General features: G+C 39.3%; 1 protein-coding gene across 4 annotated transcripts in view; it reads right to left on the bottom strand.

Moving 5' to 3' along the window:
• Positions 1–305: 305 nt before the first annotated feature.
• The window catches only part of GLYR1 (glyoxylate reductase 1 homolog), a 43,186-nt gene continuing 19,718 nt past the window's right edge, over positions 306–23,773 (bottom strand). For 2 of the 4 annotated variants that reach the window (XM_036738803.1, XM_036738806.1), the window contains exons 4-16: positions 22,953–23,091; positions 22,423–22,662; positions 14,880–14,966; positions 14,166–14,222; positions 13,444–13,494; positions 13,277–13,350; positions 7,768–7,867; positions 6,545–6,655; positions 5,674–5,775; positions 3,989–4,151; positions 3,471–3,650; positions 2,930–3,054; positions 306–2,541 (exon numbers count right to left, since the gene is read on the bottom strand). In XM_036738803.1, coding sequence (XP_036594698.1) covers positions 2,467–2,541; positions 2,930–3,054; positions 3,471–3,650; positions 3,989–4,151; positions 5,674–5,775; positions 6,545–6,655; positions 7,768–7,867; positions 13,277–13,350; positions 13,444–13,494; positions 14,166–14,222; positions 14,880–14,966; positions 22,423–22,662; positions 22,953–23,091 — 1,504 coding nt within the window. In that variant the 3' untranslated portion in view covers positions 306–2,466. The remainder of the gene's footprint in view (positions 2,542–2,929; positions 3,055–3,470; positions 3,651–3,988; positions 4,152–5,673; positions 5,776–6,544; positions 6,656–7,767; positions 7,868–13,276; positions 13,351–13,443; positions 13,495–14,165; positions 14,223–14,879; positions 14,967–22,422; positions 22,663–22,952; positions 23,092–23,773) is intronic. The other 2 variants (XM_036738804.1, XM_036738805.1) reach the window with 2 other exon arrangements.

Genomic DNA, 23,773 nt, shown 5'->3' with positions numbered 1-23,773 from the left:
CTTGCTCCCTCCCCATTCAGATGGGCTCGCAGATAGACTGCAGCCCTCCCCCTCCCCCTCCCCTCCCCTCTCCAGTCTCGACTGGCCTTCCCTTCGGCGCCCGGTATATAACCCGAGGTCTTCTGGGTAGGAAGCCCCTGGTTGCTGTAGCCCTTCTCTATCCTCCTCGCTTCTCTAATTGGGCAGCCCGTTTTGGCGGAAGACGGTTGACTCTGTGTAGCCTCTCGCCCTAGCGTCGGCAGGATCCTCCAACCCTTCAAGCTCCCCCACCTACTGGTCTAAGACTCTAGATTCACACAAACACATGGATTTACCAAGAAAGGTTTTATTTTCTTGCAGTAGCTTTGTTAATTGCACAAAATCATTTTATTTTGCCATTTAAACATTATCACACAATCCTATTCTGAATGACAAACGTTAATTAAAAACGAAGCAAAAATAAAAATTCACAACCTTAATTACCTAGAGGGTTTGTCATTGAAAGGGGGAAAAGGAAAACTGCTTTTCTTACAGGCTTTTCACAAATGTCACATTTTCTCTTTAAAAAGGAGTCAAAAACAAAAGCGAAATAGCTAAAACAGAAAGTCATAAAAAGGAACTTTACAGAATTGTCAACAATATTAAGACAACACTGACTAGCCAGTTTCATTACAGCATCTCCCAGGTCCAGAGCTTCTCCCCTCCCTCCCCCCACCCCTCCCACTATCCTGGCCAGGAACACAACTGGCATGTTCAGAGACAGATAAGGACAGTTTTGCCAGTGAAACAAACATCTGGACCAGAATTTGATACTGCATCTTCCCTGTGTCCCCTCTCTTCTTCCACAAGTTTCACTTCTCAAACCTTAGGCTGTAAGAGATAAAGGGGAAAGAGGGACAAACCTCCAGATGCTGGAAAAAAAAAATACACCCACAGTGCTGTCACTAAATCCTTCCCCCCTCCCCCCATGAATATCAACCTTAAATTATGCGACTTCAGAAAACCAACCCACAGAAAGGGGAAGGTAGATTTGGGATATCAGGGATGACAGCCTCTCCTTGTTCCTATGTACCATTTCAGTCCCATGTGGGTACCCTCCCCAGAGAGAAAATGGGGATCTCCAAGATGGACTTGGGTTTACCTTTCTAGTCTGTCAGGAATCATCTCAGGCCAAGTCTTCTTTTTCCCCAAACAGGGGACCTTGTGGCCCCAGAGGCACAAAGAACATGATGCTGGCTGGAGTGCAATTACTCATTCCTTACTAAGAACTGATCCCATGATTGGTCAGTGTTGGTTACCCAGGGCAGGGGAAGCTAGGTCTGGGTCAAAGTAAAAAGACACCCACTTTCTCTTCAAAGACGGGGTGGGTAGGAAGAAGAAAAAGGTGGTGGCATGCACAACAGGGTTCTCTGTATGGACACAGATGAAAGGGCCTAAAGGGGATATCAAGAAGACTCCAAAAGGAGTCAGAAGAGCATGTGACATAACGGAAACAGAAAGGAGTCATTCTTCCACACACACCTCACTGCTCTCTCATTGGTGTGCTCAATCCCCTCCCCACCCCCCCAGGCTGGAATGCAAATCCAAACACTAAATCAGTTTAGTGATGGCTAGATCCCATCTATATCGGATAAACCCCTTCCAGTATTCTCGTAAGGGCCAGGGATTCCAATTTCAGCCTGAGCCTTAGCAGATGGTAGATACTGTGATGGGATGGTAATGGTGGGGTGGGCCTGTTCTTCACTCAAACCTGCAATCTTTCCAGTTCATAAAACCACATAAGGAGGAATTAGTTTACTAGGAGTTCTCTTTTCAGAATGTTGGTGGCTTAAATATCCAAATGCTCTCCAATTGGTTGCTTGTAACCTGAGGTACTGTAGGCCCCTTTCTGGGGTCTGTGCCACCTCATTGTCCTCTTCCCTGGGGGATGTGCTGACATGGGAGACCTAGGTGGCCTCCCAATGGAGCAGCCTATATTCCCAGGGAATTCAGGGCAGGATCAAAAGGAAGAAGAGCCAATCTCGAAAGCTTGAGGAACTCAGACTTCACAACTAGGACACTATGGAAGCTGCTTCTTACAATCCCAATGAAAGAGGGGAAGAGGACAATATGGACTCTGGCCTCCTTTCTAGGAGGAACTCAGACTCTGACAAACTCAGGAAGGAGAAAGAAGCCAAGCAGATTCTGGCAGCATCGCTTCTGGTGGTCAAGGGGGTTAGGGGGTGGACCTGTTTGAACACACAGCCACCATCTTGATCCAGGCAGCAAGTGCACAGCAGGACTGCTCATCAGCTTTCCCAACCCCCTCCCCACTTTTCCCTGAGCCCCCAGGGGAGGCCTGATGCTGCAGCTGCACTCATGGCAAATCTTTTCAAAGTCTGTGTATAAAAGGAAACATAGAGACAGATGGACTGGTCCAGAGTTAAGTCCCAGGACCCTGACCCCATGTGAGGAATGGGGATTAGCAGGAAGATAGGGCCTCAGGGCTTAGTGTATGTAGGCTCGGTACACAGCAGACATGTCATTGTCAGACTGGTCCAGTGCCTTGGCTCGTTTATATACCTGAAATGACAAAGAGTTACAGTTACTTCTTTGTCCTCAGAAATATTTAAAGGCTGTAAGGAAATCACAGGATAATTATAAGTCATAAGCTCTGAATCTCTGAAAAGTCACCATCTAGTTGGTCAAGTCACTTCAATCCAATAATGTTTATTATTAAATGCCCACTTAGGGAAGATAAAAGTGGGAGGTGAAGAGCCACATGGTTCATTCCAACGCTTGGTTCCAAATAGAGTAGTGCACCTCTGGCTTGTTCACTAGATAAACTGGCCCAGTCCTACCTGTAGCATTTTTTCCTCACTATATTGCCTCCTGACAATTACCTAACAGTTCTTCAAACTTTAATCTTCCCTTCCCAGAGTCTCAGATTAAGAAACAATCCTGAATATACCTCATTTGCTGCAGCTGCCATAGGCGTTGGGTGGTTGACAGAATCACCTAGTGCAATGGCTAATCTGAGATCCTTCTGGATATACTTCAGGTAGAAATCAGGTTTAAAGTTCCCTTGTAGGATATCTAGAGAGGAAAAAAACAGGGAATCAAAAAAAAAAATCTAAAAAAGGGGGGGAGGGAAGGGGACAACTATTGGTAAAAGTTATATAGAAAATAAATTGCATCTAGAAAACACCAGCAGTTGTATTATCTTCAACAAAGATGACTATCCCTGTACTGTACACAGAAACTCAAGAAACTGAGTTTTGATTCCAGAGCGCACGAGTTCCACCCCTGAACTGTTCTGCAATCTCTGGCACAAAAGACTACAGAATGGTAAGAGGTGAAGAATCTTATGAAGGAAGCATTTAGGTTTCCTCTACTCAACACGAACCCAGATCTTCATGTGTTAGACGTTAAGCTCAGACACTGAGTCACAACACAAGGATGTCTGATGTTAAAAGAGGAAGGAGAAAATGACAAGCAAAAGTGGACTTTACTTTGGCACTTCTGATCCAGGAAGATGCTAGCCAGTTGTCCCTGATTGAGGATGTCAAGCAATGTCTGTTGAGACTGTCCTGTCACTTGGGCCAGTGTCAGTCCTTCAGCTATGGTAGCCATGAAGCTCCCTTGGACCATATTCACAATCAACATCATCTTGGCTGCATTCCCAACCTCACCTGCCCAGGGCAAAGAAACATGGTCACTTTACAAAGGACTCCTGTAATGAACAGCTTTCCACCCTCATCCCTGTTCTGATACCCATCCACTTGGACCCACCTCTAAACCCAAGGGAAGCTCTATTCACCTGCCCATGACAGAACTGGTTTTGACCCTTCTGGACCTTTGCATCTTCCTCCTTGCAGGCACTGAATGTGCAAATTAAAGGAAACCTTCCCACTGGGGGACCCAAGCAGACAGGCTGTGATTGACACTGTCATCAGTGCAGTCTACAGGGTATATTGCCCAACCCAGAATCCAGGTCTGAAGTGGTGGGGCAGGCAAGCAGGCATGTTACCTAGAAAGAAGGAGGTCTTTCCCATTGCCTGGAAGCAGCTGCTGCAGTCTTCATATAAGCCCCTGTCTCCAGCTGCTAAGATCACCAGCATCCCATCATTTGACAGCTGCTGATTTCCTGAGACGGGGGCTTCTAGAAATCGACCACCCCTGGATACAATCACCTGGAAAGGAAATTCACAGGTTCTGAAGGCTGTTCCTCCCACAGGTGTCCATGTAGGGTTGATGTTCTCTAGGTATAGAACACAATGGACAAGGGAAGATGGCAGAACCTACTGGAAAATGTTGCTTTCCCATTCCCACCTAGGCTTACTCTTCAAATGAGCCTGGGTTGTTCATCACCTTCTTCCCATGCATGCATTTAGAGGTGAAGGAACATAAAAAACTTGGCTGTCTATGCTTGGGACCCCAAAGCTCAAAACCTGTGCTATAAGAACTGAGGTTGTAGCATGAAGATTACTCCCCCAAAGACAGACACTACTTCAAGTAGAACTAACAAGAAACAAGAAAAAAGTACTTGTGGTCTGCCAGTTCAAACCAACCAGCACTTATTAAAGCTCCTACTATCATGAAAGCACAGTGCTAGGGAGCATGAACATGAAGACAAAACAATCTGTGACCTCAAGGAGCTTATATTTTACTGAGGGGGTGGGGATTGTAAACAAATTGATATATACATGATCATTTGAGGAGGGAGAGAGAGCACTGACAATTAGGGGAATCAGGAAAGGCTTCCTATAGGAGATGGCACACGAACTGGGCCTTGAAAGAAACTAGGAATTCTAAGAGGCAGAGTTGATGAGGGAGTATATTCCACACATCCCATACAAAGGCATGGAAATGGGAGATGGAACGTTGCGTTTAGACACAAAGCAAGCAGAGTGTGTGAAGGGCAGTTATGAGAAATAAAACCAGTAAGCATGTTGTAATGGGCTTTAAACGGCAAGGTAAGGAATTTGTATTTTATTCTGGAGGCAAGGAGGTGTCACTAATGGTTCTTGAGGCACGAGTCAAATAGCCAGAATTGTATCTAAGGGGACTACGTTGGCAATTGTTCCCCTTATTTAAATTTTCCTGCTGAAACTAAAGCATAGTGCACATGTAGTTAGCTTTGCAAAAACCCTGCTTCAGTGCCATTTACCTCATGGTTCTGTCTTTCACAAGGTATGCTCAGGTGGCCAGTCACATTGTGACTTCAACCACCCTCAAACGGAAAGGCTTCATAGAGGCTAAGAGAAAATATAGGGCTGATAGTTCTGGAGGAAGCCATACCAGTCTTCTGAACAATGATATGGAAGAACTGCTTTTATATACCTGGGCCAAGGAAGACAAAGGTCTGGGGATTTCTAGAGTGTTAACCCAGCTTGTTCCCTGAGAAAATAGGAACACGTTTTTTCTATATTGGTTAGAGAAAGCCTATTAAACCAAAGTCTACATTTTGCTAGGTCATGATGGGATGCTGCTTTTTGTACAGTCAGCAATCATAGGAACTGATGCTCCAGCCATTTAGGTAGCAGCTCTCCAAAAGCAGATTTAGATTCACTACTGCTTTAAGGTTTCACTAAAGACAGACTGCTGAATCTCTTCTCTATGGACCAGTCTCCAGAATGGTCAGATGAAAGAATACTCAATCCTGGTCATGTATTTCACTTAGAAAGGGTGGGAGAGATTGCATTGGACTGCTACCTGGGCCAATTCAGTGACTGTGTCTGCATCCACTGTTGACATGTCTACATAGCATTTTCCAGGGCGGATCCCTTGAAGCACGCCACTAGGGCCCAGCACCAGCTGTGGGAACACAAGGGGAAAGCAATAGCCCAGGCCCTCAACAGCCTCAAGGCCTGTTTCTCCACCCTCCAGCTCTCAAATAATTTTTGATTCTCAAAATCCCTTCCTCCCCCAATAACATTAAAGGAAACAGTGATCAGTAAAGTCAGACCCAGACATCAGGCTGACTGTAGAGCCAAGGCACTAGCTGCGGAGGATGTGGTCCGCCTGAACAATGTCTTCTTGAATGGCAGTTGTACTATAATTAAACATAGTCCAGAGTCAAGGTGTTCCCATACTACCTTCCCAGATGTCTAGGAGCTAAACATTTAGCCTAAAAAGGAAGAAAAGGCTTAGTTTACCTTTATTTAGAGCTTTCCTTGATTTACTCAGGTCTCAATTTTAAACAGTTTAAAAAGGTGACCACTGCCACTTAAGCATATAAGAAAGAAACACAAATAGCTACCAAACACAGAAAGAATCCTTTGGCATATAGGTACAATAGGAAGAAGAGTTTAAAACATATAAGGAAAAGCAAAGATTTTTAATAATAACTGCAAGGCTAGCCCTCTGGAGATATTAGGGTTTTAAACTTATGTTCTGAGTCAAAAGTAGTTTGTTTACAAAAATATATTTTATGTAAATCAACTTCACACAAGCAGATGACTAGGAAATCTGAAATTGAATTCCTCTAGAGTTTGATGTACACTATTTTCTGAATGAGAAAAGGACAAGTGGCCCAATCTCTCACAAGAGAGGCAACTACAGAGAGGAGAGAGGGGATCCTTACGTCCTTAGCTGCTTTGGGATCCGACACACAGGCGAAGGTGATGTCACAGGTGGAGACCACTTCAGCGGGGGTTCTTCCCAGCCGGGCCCCCTCCTGGATGAACAAATCACACTGCAAAAGTCACAGATCCAAACGTAAGGAGAAGGTAGCACATAACAAATATGCCTCCTAGGTTTTGTGGTCTCTGGTTGCCTCAGCTTATCTCCAAAGGCCCAGCAAGGCAGAACACTTAAGGGTTCACTGGGTCAATGACAGCACCTGACCAACAGCTGAATATATCACTAATTAAGGAATGGTGACTTTCCTGACTAGATTATAAATGAGAGTAACTATAAGTCCCTTTTACCCTAATTATAATAGGTGGTTAATAAATGTTTGCTACTATCACTAATCTACTGTTTAAAAGGGTGAAAGTGGGACAGCTGAGTCCACTTGGGCATATTATTAGGGATGAACCTAGGGGAACCAGTGTGACCGACTGCAAGAACCACCCTGGTGAATTGTGGAAGGCTCTATAGTCAACTCTGCAGTTAGATTAGCTCTTGGGTAGGTTCTGTCCAAGTCCTGACTTGTACACTGTACGTAGCACAAGAGAAAAGTACTAAGTCTCTACTTTCTGGCTTGTGGGGGAATGTCAGAACATACTATACCCAGCAACCTAATTCCAAGGGTAAATGATACCTAAAAAAAAAAAAAACAAAACCCCAAAAACAAATCATCAAAAGCTCCTATGAAGGTATGGCTCCTAAAACTTTTCATAGGTCCCACCCAACTATTCTAAAGCTTCCATCTGGTTACTTAGTCACAGAATCCCCCACCAGGAAGCCCTTTCCTGATCAGCCCTATCTTCACTCTGCTTCCTTTTTCATTCCAAATTCTTTCAACATTCAATAGTTTGCAACATTTTAATTCTAGTTAGTTTGTTATAACATTTCATATGTGAACATTCTGTTGCCTTATCAAGAGCTTAAGCTCCTTGAGAAATTCTGTTTCTCTGGTACTCCCTTCTCAGCTACTCTACGATACTGTATCTAAGACTATGAAAAAAGTAGCATTTTGACTCTCCTATCCCTACCTTATGAACAACTCTGTGCAGGAGCCCAACTATGTTTCAAGTTTAGTTCCAGGCAGAGCTCTCTTTCTCACTCTGGTTCAATCTCTAAATCAAATGTCATCTTGCCTCCCCATCCTGCCCTCTAATTGCACTGCCCACATATCCTTACTTTTTCTGCTGTCCGGTTCCATACAGTGACTGTATGACCCATTTTTAGTAAGTTGGAGACAATGCCACTTCCCATGAGGCCAAGGCCCAAAAATCCTATCCTGGGGAGAACAGAAAGGTTAGTATGTAGGAAGGTAAGAGTATGTATTTATATGTATGCCTATATATATATATACACAGATGCATGCATACATATATGCGTGTGGGCAAACACACACAGTAGAGCAAAAATATCTTCAGCACTGCTGTGGAATGAATACTAGGCAAGAGAAAACTGGTCCCTCAAAACACTAAATAAAAATGGGCATTTCTGAGTCTTTGACACATGGAGAACATTGGGGAAACTGTGATCAGTACGAGTTAGGATAAGGATAAAGTTTTCTCCTATTTTGATAGAGAGTCACAGTAATAATTAAGTATACAAGTTAATATGTCTAGCTCCTGAGGCAATATGCTTGGTTGAAGCTTGGGTGCCGGGCTTTCACAGATGCCATTTTTGAACACAAAGAAACTTCTAGGAGAGGTTTTATATTAAAGAAATCTTTTTTGGTTTGAATGATTAACAAAGGTAGTGCTCCCCAATCCAGAAGCCACCGTCCAAATGGCTCTTCTCATATTTTACAAAAAAATCATCGAATCCTAGGGATCTTAGAGAAATCTCTGATCTGACTGATGAATGAATGTTTTATACCTCTCTACCAAGTGGCAAACCAGCTTTTGCCTCAACACTTTCAGTGATGAAGGACTCATTACCTACTAAGACAGTCTATTTCATTATTGGATAGATCTCATTGTTAGGAAGTTCTATACATTAGGCTAAAATTAATCTTTCCATAGCTTCCAACCCACTGGTTCTATGGATTCCAGTTCTGTTTTTGTCACGACAGCCCTTTAAATATCTTAAGACAGTTATCATGGATTGTCTGTCTTCTACTCTTCAAACTAACTTTTCCTTGCTCCTTGGATCAATACTTATGACATGGTTTCACAGTGCACTCACTATTATAAATGAGTTCTAAAATGTGATACCTAGAACTGAACAGAATAAGTGAGATGTGGTCTGATCATCATTGCATAGAACACTTCCCTTATTCTGGACATTATATTTCTTTTAATATAATTTAAGAGAAAATTACTTTTTGTCACCACATCATAATGTTGACTCATACACTGAGCTAGGACACTATTCAACTTTTTTTTTTTTAACCAATTGCTTATCTGGAAACCAAAGACATATGAAGTTGTACCCTTTTCCATTTTGAGAACTTAACATTATATATAGATATAGATATCTGTCTTTTCCTTCTTTCTCTCAAGAGTCAATTCCTTCTGCTTGGTTTTGCATCTAATCTTTCCCAAACTTGTGAGAGCTCTAGTTCTCAAATCCACCCTAACAACTTTAATTTACTTTTCCCACGGACTTTTCTGTTCTTCTCCCATACTCTGAATTAGAATTGGGGTGAGGATGTCTGTGGAACCCAGACCACTTGTTTTTGGACCTCATCATTCTTACCAACTACTAATCCCATTTCTCTACAACTTGCTTTTACTGGTAATATATACCTGTTGTATCTAATTCCTTATCATTTTTTGCTTAACTTCTTTATTTGGCCTTTATCTTCATCACTCCTCTAAAATTGGTCCAGCTTACCCATGTAGGGTCACCAATGATTTTCTCTTGAACAAATTTAATGGTCATTGCTAGCTTCTAATCCTTTCTGACTTCTTAGCTGCATATAACGTGCTAACCACTATTCCTTTACTGGCTTCTGTGATGCTCTGGTTTCTTCAACTCTACTAAATGCTTCCTCTCCTTTGGTTATTCATTTTCATTTTCCTGCCCTTTAACTGGAGGTTCAGCTCTGGGCCTCTTGTTTTTTTTTTTTTTGTTCTCTTTTTATATTACTTCCTCTGGGAAGCATTCATTCTCATTTTTTAAGCTACCATGTGTATGCAGATATTACTCAAAACTAAATCTCCAGCTTTTACCTTTTAGCCTGCCACAAATATTATATACCTCAGAAAAAACTTGTTCTGCTAGTTGAAACTTTGAAATATTTGAAGTAACCAGGCAAACGGGGAAACTTTAGTAGATGCCTTTGTGTCCAAAACAGTTGGTAACCTAAAGTGATATGCAAATTAACTGGGCCAGAATTAGTTATTATTAACATAAACTTTATAACTTCTTTACATTAAAAGGCTCTTTAATATGCTAAATATACTCTTTTTTAACTACAGTCACTTGTTTTATACAATTTGGAATTGAAGTTACAAGATTTTGACATACGTTCTTTAATCTTTTGAACAGTCCATTTTTCCAAGTATACACTAAGCATCTTTTTCAAGAAAATAGGAATTCCTCCCACCTCCTTGTTATCAATATCCAAATGATAATCATTCTGCTAATTCCTCTACAATCTCTCAGATTCATTATTTCCTTTCCAGTTAGACAGCCACTACTCTAGTCTAAACCCTCATTATCAATTACGCAGTGTGCCTAAACAAAGATGGTTTGGTTATCTTCCTAGCCAATCTCTCTGCTTCTAGTCTCTTTGCATTTTAGAGTAATCAGTATACAACTGCTGGAATATTTTCTTAAGTACTGCTTTCACCTTTCATTTCCTTGCATAAGGGCCTACAGTGTCTCATTTTTTTCAACTCCTTAGCCTAGCACTCAAGGTTGAGAAGAATGAACCATTACCTGCCCTCCATTCTTTTAAAACAATCACCACAAACTTAAGACATTCAAAGAGTACTAATAAACCAATTATGTAGTAAATCTTCAAATAAAACTCTAAAATTCAAACTAGTTACATTTTGATTAAAAATGACCATTTTAACAAAATAAAAATACATTTACTGTGTTTCCCTTCCAAATTTGCCTGTGCACCTAAAAATCTCTTTTAAAATAACTATAATCAATATATACATTTTTCTTATTTTGCTGACCCCATTTATTATCACTTCATATACATCTTTCTGTGACTCAGTCTTGATGTTTGATCATTTCATAACAATATTACATTACACTAATAATTTATTTGACCATTCCCCAATCATTGGACATATAAGTTATTTCCAGCATTCTGCATTATAAAGGAGATATTTTTGGGTTTATATATCTTTCTATTTTAGCGATCTATTTGGGATGTAGTCTCAACAATGGGATTGGGCTGAGTCCTACTGAGTTATTGTATATTGCCCGACCAACGTAGACTTTTTATAAAGAATATAGAGACCTACCGGCAATGTGATTAAGGTGCTTGTTTCCCTGCATTCCTGATCATATAGTTAAAAATGATAAAACAATTTGATGAGAATAAGGTGATAAAGATATTTTTGTTTGATCCTCAAATCTGTTCAATTTTGCCTTTTATCACTTCTGAGCACAGCCTCTCCACGACTAGCAAGTTAGGTGGATAAACAAATACTTGTAGAATGACTATTCTATTTCTTTTTAAAGAAAAAGGTAAAGGATGTGCTAGTAAAGGGTATGGTATTTGAGAGACAAACTGGAAACTCAGTGAAAGCACCTTGCACAGAACTATTTATTCTCACTGAAGTCCCTTAATTCTAGGCTAAATATATTTTTAAGTACAACCCACATACTCCCTTTAAAGGGCAAACAAAGCACTAGTTCCAACTCTAAGGTTCAAACATGATCTGATCAGATTCTAAGCAATTTTATGCCCAAAGCACTCCCTCTGCCTAGGAAGCCCTAGGACAGTAGAACACTCAGGGAACAAGTGGTAAAAGTAGCTCCATACCAGAGAATGTCATCTTTTTCACATCTTAGTTTTCCACCCAACTCCTTTAAGATGCTCCTTTTCAAACTGGGGTTTACTGGTGTTTTTATTAGGGATATACTTAGTAACTGTTTCACCTAGAACTTAACATGATTTTGTTGTTGAATAATCTATCAATATATAATCAATATTTTTTTAATAATTTAGTTTTGACTGAATCTCAATTTTTTTGAGGGGGGGATGGCAGGGCAATTGGGGTTAAGGGACTTGCTCAAGGTCACACAGCTAGTAAATGTGTCAAGTATCTGAGACTGGATTTGAATTCGGGTCCTCCTGACTCCAGGGCCAGTGCTCTACTCACTGTGCCACCTACCTGCCCCCCTGAATCTCAATATTAAAGGATGGAATATTAATTTCTAAGTTAAAACCTTTGCTCTAGAAAAAAAGGATAGAAAAAAACTGATGAAATCTTATTATCTAAAATGTGTAAGAAAATGATAACTATATATAAACTTAATAGCTAGATTCCACTTGGTAAATGGTTAAAGGTAATTAGAAACACATGAGGAAAAACAGTAGCTCTTTACATGGGCAAAAGCTTGGCCTCACAAATAATGAAAAATGTAAATTGAAACCACTTATTATACATTTACATTTGTGCAATTTCTACCTATCCTTAAAGATTAAGTTCAAATGACACCCTCCCTGATCCCCCCCAACTAAAAGTGACCTTTGCCTTTTCTGAATTCCCCCAGCACTTTGTACTTCTTATTGTATAACATTCACAGGATGGTTGGTATTAATTATTTTTGTATGGCATCTCCCCTACTAGACCACACATTGTTATAATGCCAAGGAATTTATCTTATTCCCCTCCAGTACACTGCCCTCATAAACATAATAATACCTCAATAAGTATTTACTGAATACATCTATTGAATTAGCAAAAATATATAAAAATGGGAAGATACAAAGAACTTTAAGAAAACAAGAACATATATATATATATATATATGTATATAGTTGGTGGTACTAAAAATGGTATGAGCTTACAAAAAAACAACCTAGAAATATATGAACAACACAAAACTATACATTCATTCTGAGTACATTAATTCAACTTTCCCACCCTCTTCCAGGAATATATTCCAAGGAAATAAGCCCCAACTCCTATTTTTTAAAAGGTAATTTATACTAAAATGTTGATAGCACAATTAGTGACAGTGAAAAAAACAGAAACTCCTCAAATTCTTAACAATAGGAGAATGGCTAAGAAAACTACAGCATGTTAAAAGATGTATCTCTATCTACCTCTTAACATGGATAGGAATGAGACCTGTGATTTCACTGGCAAAGGAAATAAAAAGGTGAAAAAACTTCTATCAATGCAGGTCAGCAATTTCTCTGCAATTTATAGTCTTAAGAAAATTGTCCAGGACACTAAGAGTTAAGGTTACTTGCCCAGGATCCCACATATTTATACAGTTATTCAAAATAAGCATGTGGGTTGTATAACATATGACAAGATAGAAGTATTAAAAAGAAGTAGAATAAGCTATGTAATTGCTAAGTAGGTGAAAATGTATGAACAACATTGGAAAATGATTTGAAATTATGCAAACAGTTTATAGTTTAACATTCAACAGATTAGTGTTTTCTTATAAAGTTGTTTCAGTTCCTAATTAAAGAATAACCACAAAACCCCAAATGTTCTACCCTAGTCAAAGCCAAAGCCACAGGGAACATGCCCATAAGGGGTTATACTTTTTGTCCGTGGGAGTGATGCTGCCATTCACTGCTGTGCTATCTGCTGCTTGGATAGATGTGGAGCCCGTTTCCTAGGGAAATAAATTAAGGAGTCATGAAGTTAGAATGCTCATGATAAAATCCCCATTGAAACATGAACATTCAAAGGAGAGAAACCTGCATACCTCTTCACATACTTTTAACTTCTTTGTTATTGCCTGATAACAGACAGCTGGCTAACGAGAGAAAAAAACCAGTCACTTATTAAACAGACTTCATTCTTCATTACAGCACCAATTAATAAACTTTTTGCCACAAGAACAAAGGGAAGCATAAAAAAAATAAAGAACAAGGCCCTGCCACTTGGAATAATACTCTGAAAATACCAACTAAAACCAATTTTCCCTCCAAGTCTTCAAAGTATCTACTACTACTAATACTCAAAGGATTATTAGCAAGCTGCATACAATTATTTCACATGCAACCTGTGCTTTTTCTAGATTCTATGGAGTAAACAGTAATCATGTAACTTATTTGGTTAATGGTGACTAAAAATATGTCTGAGTATCATGGGTTTATACATACGGATCAGTTCTAATGAACTGCCTGATTGACTCAAGTACACAACTGGCTAAATCAATTCAAATAATCCATTATTCTCATCTACATGACACCAATTAAACTGCTTGACTGAATAATCTCTCAACTGTTTGCTTTGGCAAAATTATATATGGCCTAAGTGAACCCTGAGAATAACAGCATAATAGGGTAGCTCCTATGAAATATTACAACCTGACATCTTTAGTCTGACATTTTATTCAGCACTGACTGACCTTTTTGATAATCCTCTCCCACACAGCCTTGTCCCTGACAGACTCGAAATCAATAATTTTAAAGATCAACTCACCTTTTCTGTTTGGCTGAGAAGAAAGTGATGGAAATGTGGGTCCCCATCTTTTACAGGCTGAAATCAGAAAATGACTAAATAAGAAACAGTTTACCTTCCATGAAAGGCACCATCTTTATGCCTTGTTAACCTGCTTTTCCTGAGGGACATTTAGGAGACCTGTTCTTTTTTGACAACTGTTTGGGAACTGTTCTGAATGTTCATTCTAAACCCTTTATAAAATGAGAACACACTCGGAAAGCATAAGCAATAATGGCATAAGAAAAGAAACAAAGGATGTTTATAACCCAGGACTCATCTAATCTAAGAATATTTATGGATTTGTACTAAAAATATTGATATACCATAGTTGGACCAGGCAATACCAGAAAGCTTTTATTGAAGGATACCCTGTCCTGAATGGCTTAAACCAGGGGTGGAGAACTTGCGGCTTCAAGAACGCAGGTCCCCCACCTCTGGTTTGGATATTGAGCTGTTTGAAAAAGGAAGAGGAGACCACATATTTCTTAATATCCCTTCCATTTCTGTAATTCTATGATATGTCCTTTGGAAGTCAATCACTTCCAAAAAAACAGAGTCCTGTCTTATATTATTCCCCCAGGAGTGAGAGATGATATTGCCTGTAGGAATTATAAGTGCTTTCTTTTAAAGTATATTAGAAATAGGAAACCTTTCCTGAAATTGTTGGAATCATTTAAAGAAAGAGCTTATTACCTCGCTTACACTTGGTTGCCATTTAAACCCAGCCATTGTTCCTGCCACCATTCCTTTCACCGTACTGGATTCTGGGATTGTGAGGTCCTAAAGGAAGAAAAGTCAGATTAGCAAGATGTTGTGACAATCTCAGTTATAGACATTATCTATCCATAATTTGATAAGCTTTATAACTCAAATCAGATTCAAATGAAACAGAATAGCTAGACAACAGAGAAGCTTTGGACTCATTCCAATGTCTGAAGGAAGGATTTTTATTTGGCCAAAAAGGCCTGACATGAGTAATACCTACGTTAAAAAGGAATGCACTTTGTGAACTACAAAGTGGCATAATGAGCTATTATAAAGAGAGAACAAATTATTCCCACCGACAAAAGGAATTGCAATTTTCTTGTTTTCATTTCTAAAAAAAGTAAAATGCATCCTTCTGCCAATATATCACAAGAACAGTAATGATAAGAAAAAGGAACAATGAACTGAAATACACTCAACCATCAACAGCAAAATGTAGTGGAAAGAATGTGGGATCTGGCTGCAGGGGACCTTCCTAGACTTGGGTGACCTTGGGCAAGTCAGAGTCTCTATGGGCCTTAGTTATTTCATCTATATAATGAGATTAGTTGAGATGCTTTTTGAAGCCCCTTTTAGTTCTAAATATACAATCCTATGAAGTATTTTGAGCTGAACAGTGACATGGAAAATACAAAACAGTAGTTAGCCTATAAATCATTAATGTTTAGCTTTAAAAGATGTTTCTGCAACAAAGGAAGTCACTGACAAGAAAAAAATGCCCATATACAAATATAAAGTAGTTATATATTATTACAAATAAAATAGCACTTTTTGTGATAGCAAAAAACTTGAAACAAAAGCAGATGCCTATTTATTGGGGAACGGCTAAACATATTATGTTACATGAATATAATGGAATATCATTGTGCTGTAAGAAATGATCAAGTGATGAATTCAGACAAGTATGGAAAGGCCTACATGAAATGATGCAGCGTGAAGTAAGCAAAGCCAAGAAAACAATGTAAACAAGGATTATAACAATGTAAATGGAAAGAATGACACAAAAACCCCCCAAAGTGAAGGGAGCAAAATACTAAAGATGAGACATCATTCAAAAGGAGAGATATGAAAACACACCCTGACTCAATCCCTCTGTGGGGATGGGAGGTCCACAGGTATTGCACTTTGCACATGTTTTTAGACTTTTCAAAGTATTGATCAGTTGTGAGTTTTTCCTCTTCTTTTTCTTTTGTTTTTAAAAACACTTTTTCACATGGGATGGCTCTCTGGGAGGGGAAGAGATACTGGGGAAAACTATCATGATGTAAAAACAAAAGATATAGATAAAAACTTATTTAAAAACAAGAGCCAAAAACTCAAAGCTGAATCTGTGTAACTATGATGAGCAAGTTTGGTCCTGGGAGAAAAGCTGAGAAAATACACTTCCCTCCCTTTCCTGCAGGGGAGGAGGGACTATGGGTTGGAACAGCCAGTATTCTGTCTGATACAGTCCGTATGTTGGTTGATTTTGGTGAACTTCCATTCTCTTTCTTTTTAAATCTTTGTTTGAAAGGATGGTTCACTGGATAGGAGAGGGGAAGGGATATAGTTGGAAAGGAATGTCATGTAAAAGCAAAAAGTATCTTTTAAAAAGATTGCTACATTTTAGTTTACATTTTTAACATTAATACTTCAAATAAATACTTCAAAATAAAATACTGATATTATAAAAGTCTAACTAGATTCTCTCTATGCTCAGCATAGAGAACATCAGATGGAGATGTTCTACAGGCAGTTGGAGAGTAGGTCTGGCACTGAGATGGGAGGTCCGAGTTGGAGATACATATTTGAGAGTTGATACATAGATTCTTTCCATGCTCAGCATTTCTTCTATAGCTCACTCTATGCTAAGACTATATTCTGACACTGATGCAAAGAATGAGATTAGTGAGGTTGCAGACTTGCTAGTTTAAACTTTCCCCAAGGCAGACAAAATAGTTTTAGCTCTAAAATCTAAGTTTTTCTAGGCTACAGGAAACAAAAACCTGTTTAAGTGCTCAATTAAGCAAACATATAAATGTCATTAAATGTGAAAGTAAGATTACTTTATAAGTGTGTAACATTTTTTCAATTTTTTAAAGCATTCTGACACACTGTGATTTGATCCTCAAAGCAACCTTGGGGGGCAGGCAGTAAAGGTATTAACCTTATCTGATAGATGAAATGGATAACCAGAGGGGTTAAATGACCTATATAAGGTTATATTATTAGTGACATAAATGGGACTAGAACCTAGGTCACCTGACCTTTACCTTAACTCTTTTCCCACCAATTGATTTGACGACCTTTGAGCAAGGGTAATATTATTTTGTTTTGTGTGTGCCCAGAGTTGCAAACCTCAAGAAACCATCAGGAAATAAGATCGACAGAGAGCTGCCAGAACTCTGATACTAAAGTTTGCATAAAGACATCCTGTTTCACCTACCTGCAAGAAAATGGCTCTACTGTTATTAATGCCAAGCCTTAGGAGCAGCACGAATTACTGGAAGCACTGAAACTGGAGTTAGGAATACTATGAATGCAAATCCTTCCTCAGACACTTACTAGCTAAGTGACCATGGGCAAGTCACTTAACCACTCTATGCTTCAGATTCCTCATCTGTAAAATGAGGGAGCTGGGCTTTATGGTCTCTAAGCTTCCTTCCAGCTCTAAATCTATGATCTTTTAAGCTAATCTTTATCCTCGGAGAAATGCAAAGAACCTGTACCTTTACAAGCTGATTAGTCTATCCCAAACTCTAATGAGTTACTGAATCACAAAAGTTAAACACTTATTTCCCACACCTTATAGTATTTCTGTGACTAATTATTTGGCTTGAGCCCAATTTGTTCCATTCCAGCTGGGGAAAGTACTGCTGGCCTAGCTCTTGGACTAAATGACTTTACTTCAGCTAAATTAAAAGACAGGATAAAAGCTGGGTTGCAGAAGATCCCTGAAGATCCATCCCACAAAAGTAGTAGTTTAGGTTTTACTCTCAAATCAAGCAGCTTAAAACCTCATTCCCACAAATTAAAAACTAGGATTTGAGTTCTTATATTGAGCTGAAGACACAGTCTAATAACAAGACAATATTGATACAAAATTACATTTTAAAGGGGTGCAAAAAAAAAAAGGTGCTGGGTGATATGCAAGTCATTCCTGACAAAGGAAGAAAAGAAGGCTTCCTGGAAGAGAAAGCAATAATTCAGACTAAAGTAGGCCTGCACAACGTATGGCCCGAGGGTGTTAGGCCTCTTAATCACTTCTTCTTAAAGGGCCAGTGAACCCTATTAGCTTAGTCTGAGAATAACCTTGGGGTCTGAGGATGATCTGAACTATGGAGTTACGTCCTCTACATTTTTTCAAGGGCTGCCAAAAAATCCCTTGGCAAGCCACACAGGTGGTGGCCTGTGGGCCAAATGGTGTGCAGGCCTGCTTTAAAGGATGGATAGGAACCAAATAAGTGAAATGGGAAGGAAGACATTCTAGGCCTAGGGATTAACCTGAGTAAAGAAATGGAGGTGGGGAAAGTACAGGGTGAAAGTAGTTCAGTTTGGCTGAAGGAGTTTTTGGTGGGGAGAAATAAATTGGAACGGTAGGATTGATGCCAGATTATACAGGGCACTGAATGTTGGATAAAGTCAGAACTTTACTCAGCAAGCAATCAGAAGATACTGGTCATGTAATGACCATATCTGTGCATAAGGAAGATTCATTTGGTAAGATTATCAAGAATGGCCTTGGGAGGGTGGTTAGAAGAGCAAGAGATTGAAAGAAGGAAGACTTGTTAGGAAGCTGTAATAGCACAGGTAATGGGAACCTGTAGTGGGGGGGAGCAATGAGAATGAAGGATGTGAGAGATACTGAGTAAGTAGAAGTGAAAAAAAAACTTGGTAACAAGTTGAACATAAGGGAGGAGGAAAGTAAAAAACAACAAAAGGTTTCAAACTGTTTACTTACTGTTGTTTCTCATTCGCCACATTCCATCTCTCATTTCTGTGTCTTTGCACAGGCTTGTAGCCTGGAGTGCATGCCCTTCCTTACTTCCCACCTCTCAGGATACTTTGCTCCCTGTTAAAGCTCAGCTCAAAGGCCACCTCCTATGAGTCCTTTCTTGATGCATTCCCGGAAATTCTTTTACATTTATCTTTTATACAAGTATTGTTTCCCCTGAGAGAACGTAAGCTCCAAAAGTGAAGACAGTGTCTTTGTACATCTAGCACCTACTACAGTGTCTAGCACACAGTAGGTACTTAATACTTATTGAGTAATCTGGAATACTGGACACGAATGGAATTTCTACAGACAAAAATAACAAAGTGAGAGGGATGAACATATTTAGAGGGAAAGATAAGCTAAGCATAAGAGGTACTAAAGCAGTATTCAGATGGAGATGTTCTACAGGCAGTTGGAGAGTAGGTCTGGCACTGAGATGGGAGGTCCGAGTTGGAGATACATATTTGAGAGTTGATACATAAAGCCATGAATAAATGAAATTGGTGGGGAGAGAATATAGAGAGAAGAGGGACAAGAAAAGAACTTTGGAGAAATACCTACTCTATGAAGTTGAGAAGAGGGTGAAGAGTAACTGAAGGAAAAAAAAAAAGAGAAAAGTAGGAGAACCAGGAGCACATGGTTTATTTCTGAAGTTAAGGAAGAAGAGATCCAGAAACAGGGAGTAGTTAATGGTATCAAATATGCAGAGGTAATAGAGACTAAAAAAAAAAGGCCAGTGGATTTGGCATTTGAGAAATCCTAGGTAATCCCTGAGAGCTTTTTCAGCAGACTGGTGGAGGCAAAAGCGAAATTACAAATGAGGAAAGAATAAACAGTGAGATATGGAAGGTATCTGACATAGCAATTTTTCAAATTTTGGCAGAAAAAAGAAGAAAAGAGAGGACAGGATAGAAGAATAAAATTTCTAGGGGGTGCGGAGAGACCTGAGCATAGTTATAGGCAGATGGGAAGGAACCAGTAGAAAGGGGAAAATGGAAGATATATAAGAGTAAGGACTGTTATTCAAACAAGATTCCGAAGGTTTCTGCCAAGTATGAGATCAAGGTCACAGGTAGCAAGTGGGATTAATTTTACTGAGGAAGAGAGACACCTCTTTGTGACTGGAGAAATAGAAGAAGAGTCAGTGATGATGCTAAGACGTTCTGAAAATTAAAAGGATTTTTGTAAGGCTTCCTTCAGATGGACTCAATCTTTTTAGTACATCTTTAAGAGAAAAGATAACAAAGCTTAATTTTGGATATGCTGAGTTTGATTTACCAGTGGAACACTCAGATAGAACTACATACTTTCTATAGCCAATCTGGTAATGTCACTGATAAAAAAATCAGCAGTTCCTCACTGTCTACCAAGTAACATTCAGAATTGCTCCACAAGGCCTTCCACAAAGTGGCTTGATGAGAGGGACAAGGGGTTGAAACAAGTGCTGTTGGGAATGAAATAAAGAGTTAATAATGAGTTGAAGGATGACTAATGTGAAAATATGGTTAATGTGAATGTATATGCAGAGCCTATATCAGATTGCATGCTATCTTGGGGAGGAGGAAGGGGGAGAAAATTTAAAACTAAAAAGCTTGTGGAATTGAATGTTGTAAATTAAAAATAAATACATTTTAAAAAATGAGTTGAAGGAATATTGGGCACAGCTGAGGTTAAGTAGCATAAATCTGTAACAGGTGAAACCAATATGATCTCATGATAATGGTGGGACTACCCCACGAGGGAAAGTTAATAGGCTTAGAAATGGTGGAAGGCTGGGTGTATGTTTGTGAGAGAAAAAAAGATTACAGGTTCACAGGTATTCAAATATTAAGATAGCATATGACCCAGGTAAAGATGGGTTTTGACTAAATGCATAGGGAATGAAGTAGGAGGGGGTCAATCGATGACAGACTATATACAGTGAGGGTGGAGAGCATGTTCAGCCTAAGTGAGAAAAGATAGGAGGCTGTGGTCAAATTCAGGATTGTAGGGGTTTTGTAGTTTCATGAGGTGGTAAGGACAAAGGTATAAATGATAATGGTATTACATGGCTGAAATAAGATAAAGGTCACTAGATTTTAGAAGTTATGTGGCTAAGACTCCTCTTGGCCCTGATGTCAAAGGCAACAGAGCTAGATGGCTCCGTGGATACGGTGCCAGGCCTGGAGTCAGGAGGACACTGACTAGCTCTGTGATCCTGGGCAATTAATTTAATCCTGTTTGTCTTAGTTTCTTCATCTGTAAAATGAGCTGGAGAAGGAAATGGCAAACCACTCCAGTATCTTTGCTAAGAAAACTCCAAAAGGGCTCACAAAGTTGGACACAACTGAACAATAAAGAAGAGGTAGAGGTCTCTAAAGGTGAGAGTTGCAAAAAGATATATTATCTTTAGGGGGAAATATAGGTTTCAGCTCCAATAAGGAGGTGGAAAGAGTGTTTTAGATGTAAGTTTAAGAATGTAGGACCCTAGCGCTGGGGTCCACAGGAGCAAATTGGGAAGGGCTAGGCGATGAGCAAAGCCAGGCTGGAGAAGGCCTAGAAGGATCAAACCAGCCATCTAGGTTTGAAGCCTCAGCATTACCCTCAACTCTTCACTCTTCCTCCCCTTTCATAGCCAATCAACTGCCAAGTCTTGTTGATTCTACCCCAACATCTCTTCAATTTATTCTGAGTCATAAACCCTTTGCTCAGGCTCTCAGCACTTCTCATCTGTAATACTACAATAATCTCGTAATTGGTTTTCTTGCCTCCACTCTGAGCCATTCTACACAAAGCTACAAAACTGATATTCCTAAAGTACACAGATGACCATGTCACTTCTTTGCTCAAGAAGCCCTAACAGTCCCCAATTGTTTCTAGGACAAAATACAAACTCCACCATTTGCCATTTAGAACTCTTCACCATCTGCTTTCAGCCTATACTTCCAATTGTATTGAACGTTTCTCTCCTTCATACTCTCTCTATTCTAGACAAATTAGCTTACTTGCTTTTCTCTGTATAAAACATTCTGTATCTCTGACCTCTTTGCCTTTGCATAAATTTGTCTCCAGTCTCGAACACATTTCCTCCTCACCTCTGCCTTTCAGAATCCCTAGCTTTCAAGAGTCATTTCAAGTGCCTTTTCTGACTTCCAAATTGCTAGTTCTGGCCCTTCTGCTTAGAAACAACATTGTATTTTTTACTTATCTGTTTACATGTTGTTTTATAACAATATAAGGTAAACTCCTGAAGGGCTTGGTTTTTACTGTTGTTATCTCCAGAGCTCAGCACATAGTAAGTGCTTAATAAATGCTTAATGAGTGAATAAAGGTATGCCGTATACAATGAATGTGGATGACTATGGTTAAGGGATCAGGCTGGAGTGGCATGCTCATTAAGTCTATTACATAAACACATTCTAACTTGCTAATTTTTGAGTTAGGCATTACCTTTCCCAACTCTACTTTTTTACAAAAGAACATGACTGGTTTCACAGACCTCAGACATATACAAACCTTTTCATCCTTTGGGGGGCGACCTCGCTTTCTAGGACTCTGTTCCTGGGCCCTTTTTAGAGGTGATTTGGAGCCTCTTTCTGCAGAGGCTGAAGATACTCTCTTCTTTCCTTCTCCCATACTCTTCCTCACTTTCCCTTCAGATAGGCCAGCTTTGCGTTTCTCATCTCCTGAATTCTGCTTACTTCTTTCTTCACTGGAATTACGCCGATTCTTCTCTTCAGCAGAACTATGGGATGACTGAAGGATTATAGAGTAAAAATGGAGGAGAGATTTGTATTATTTTCAAAGAGGCTGACAGCCTACTGATTCACTGAAGGAACTTTGCAAAAAAAGCCACAAAATATTTAAGGAAGGCCACAGATTTTTTGGATTGCTTGGCAAAATTGATTTCACATACAGGAGGATAGCCCAGAAGGGGTGGATTTATATCAGGATTCTATGAGCTGATGATAGATTTAAGATTCAGTAGCATTATCACACACATAATAGCCAATCCTGCATTAAGAGCAAATCAAAAGGCATCTTACCTGGTCTTTGCTTTTGGCTTTTTTGAGAAACTCCTCCACAGCATCCACAGCCTGCTGAAATCTTTTACCCTTATTAATCTTGATCATTTCCTCTTTATGGGGATGATATGGCTTTAGCTGTTCAACCTTGATCCAAGCACTAGCAGAAAAATATTGAAAAATTGTGATCTATAGTATAACTAAAGCAGGGACTTGAATAGAAATGACTTTTAACATCATAACAAAAAATTTTCCAAACCCTGAAGCGAACTCAAGTATCAATCATTTTGCTGAACTCTGAAGGAAGCCATTCAAAAAACCTACCACAAAATAAATATCTAATGAATCAATTCGGAAATATGGTAGACAATTAATTTTAAAAAACATTTTCTCAACGACATGCAAAATTTTTCTTAAACATTCATTTAAAAATTTTTTTGAGTTCCAAATTCTCTCTCTCCCTTGAGAAAGCAAGCAATTTGAAATAGATTATACATATGAAGTCATGCAAAACATATTTTCATATTGGCCGTGTTGCAAAAGAAAACACAGATCAACTCCTCCCCCCCCCCCCCCCCGGAAAAAAAAAGTTAAAAAGCATGCTTTGATCTGCATTCCACAAGTTCTTTCTATGGAGGTGGAGAGCATTTTTCATCATAAGTCCTTCAGAACTGTCTTGGATCATGGTAGTGTTGAAAAGAGCTAAGTAATTCACAGTTGATCATTGTACAATATCGCTATTACTATGTACAATGTTCTCCTGGTTCTGCTCACTTCACTTTGCATCAGTTCATGTAAGACTTTCCAGGTTTTTCTGACATCATCCTGCTCATCATTTCTTA

The sequence above is a fragment of the Trichosurus vulpecula genome, chromosome 9 (assembly GCF_011100635.1).
Source record: "Trichosurus vulpecula isolate mTriVul1 chromosome 9, mTriVul1.pri, whole genome shotgun sequence".
Taxonomy (NCBI): Eukaryota; Metazoa; Chordata; class Mammalia; order Diprotodontia; family Phalangeridae; genus Trichosurus; species Trichosurus vulpecula.
This window is presented reverse-complemented; position numbering and strand designations above follow the sequence as displayed.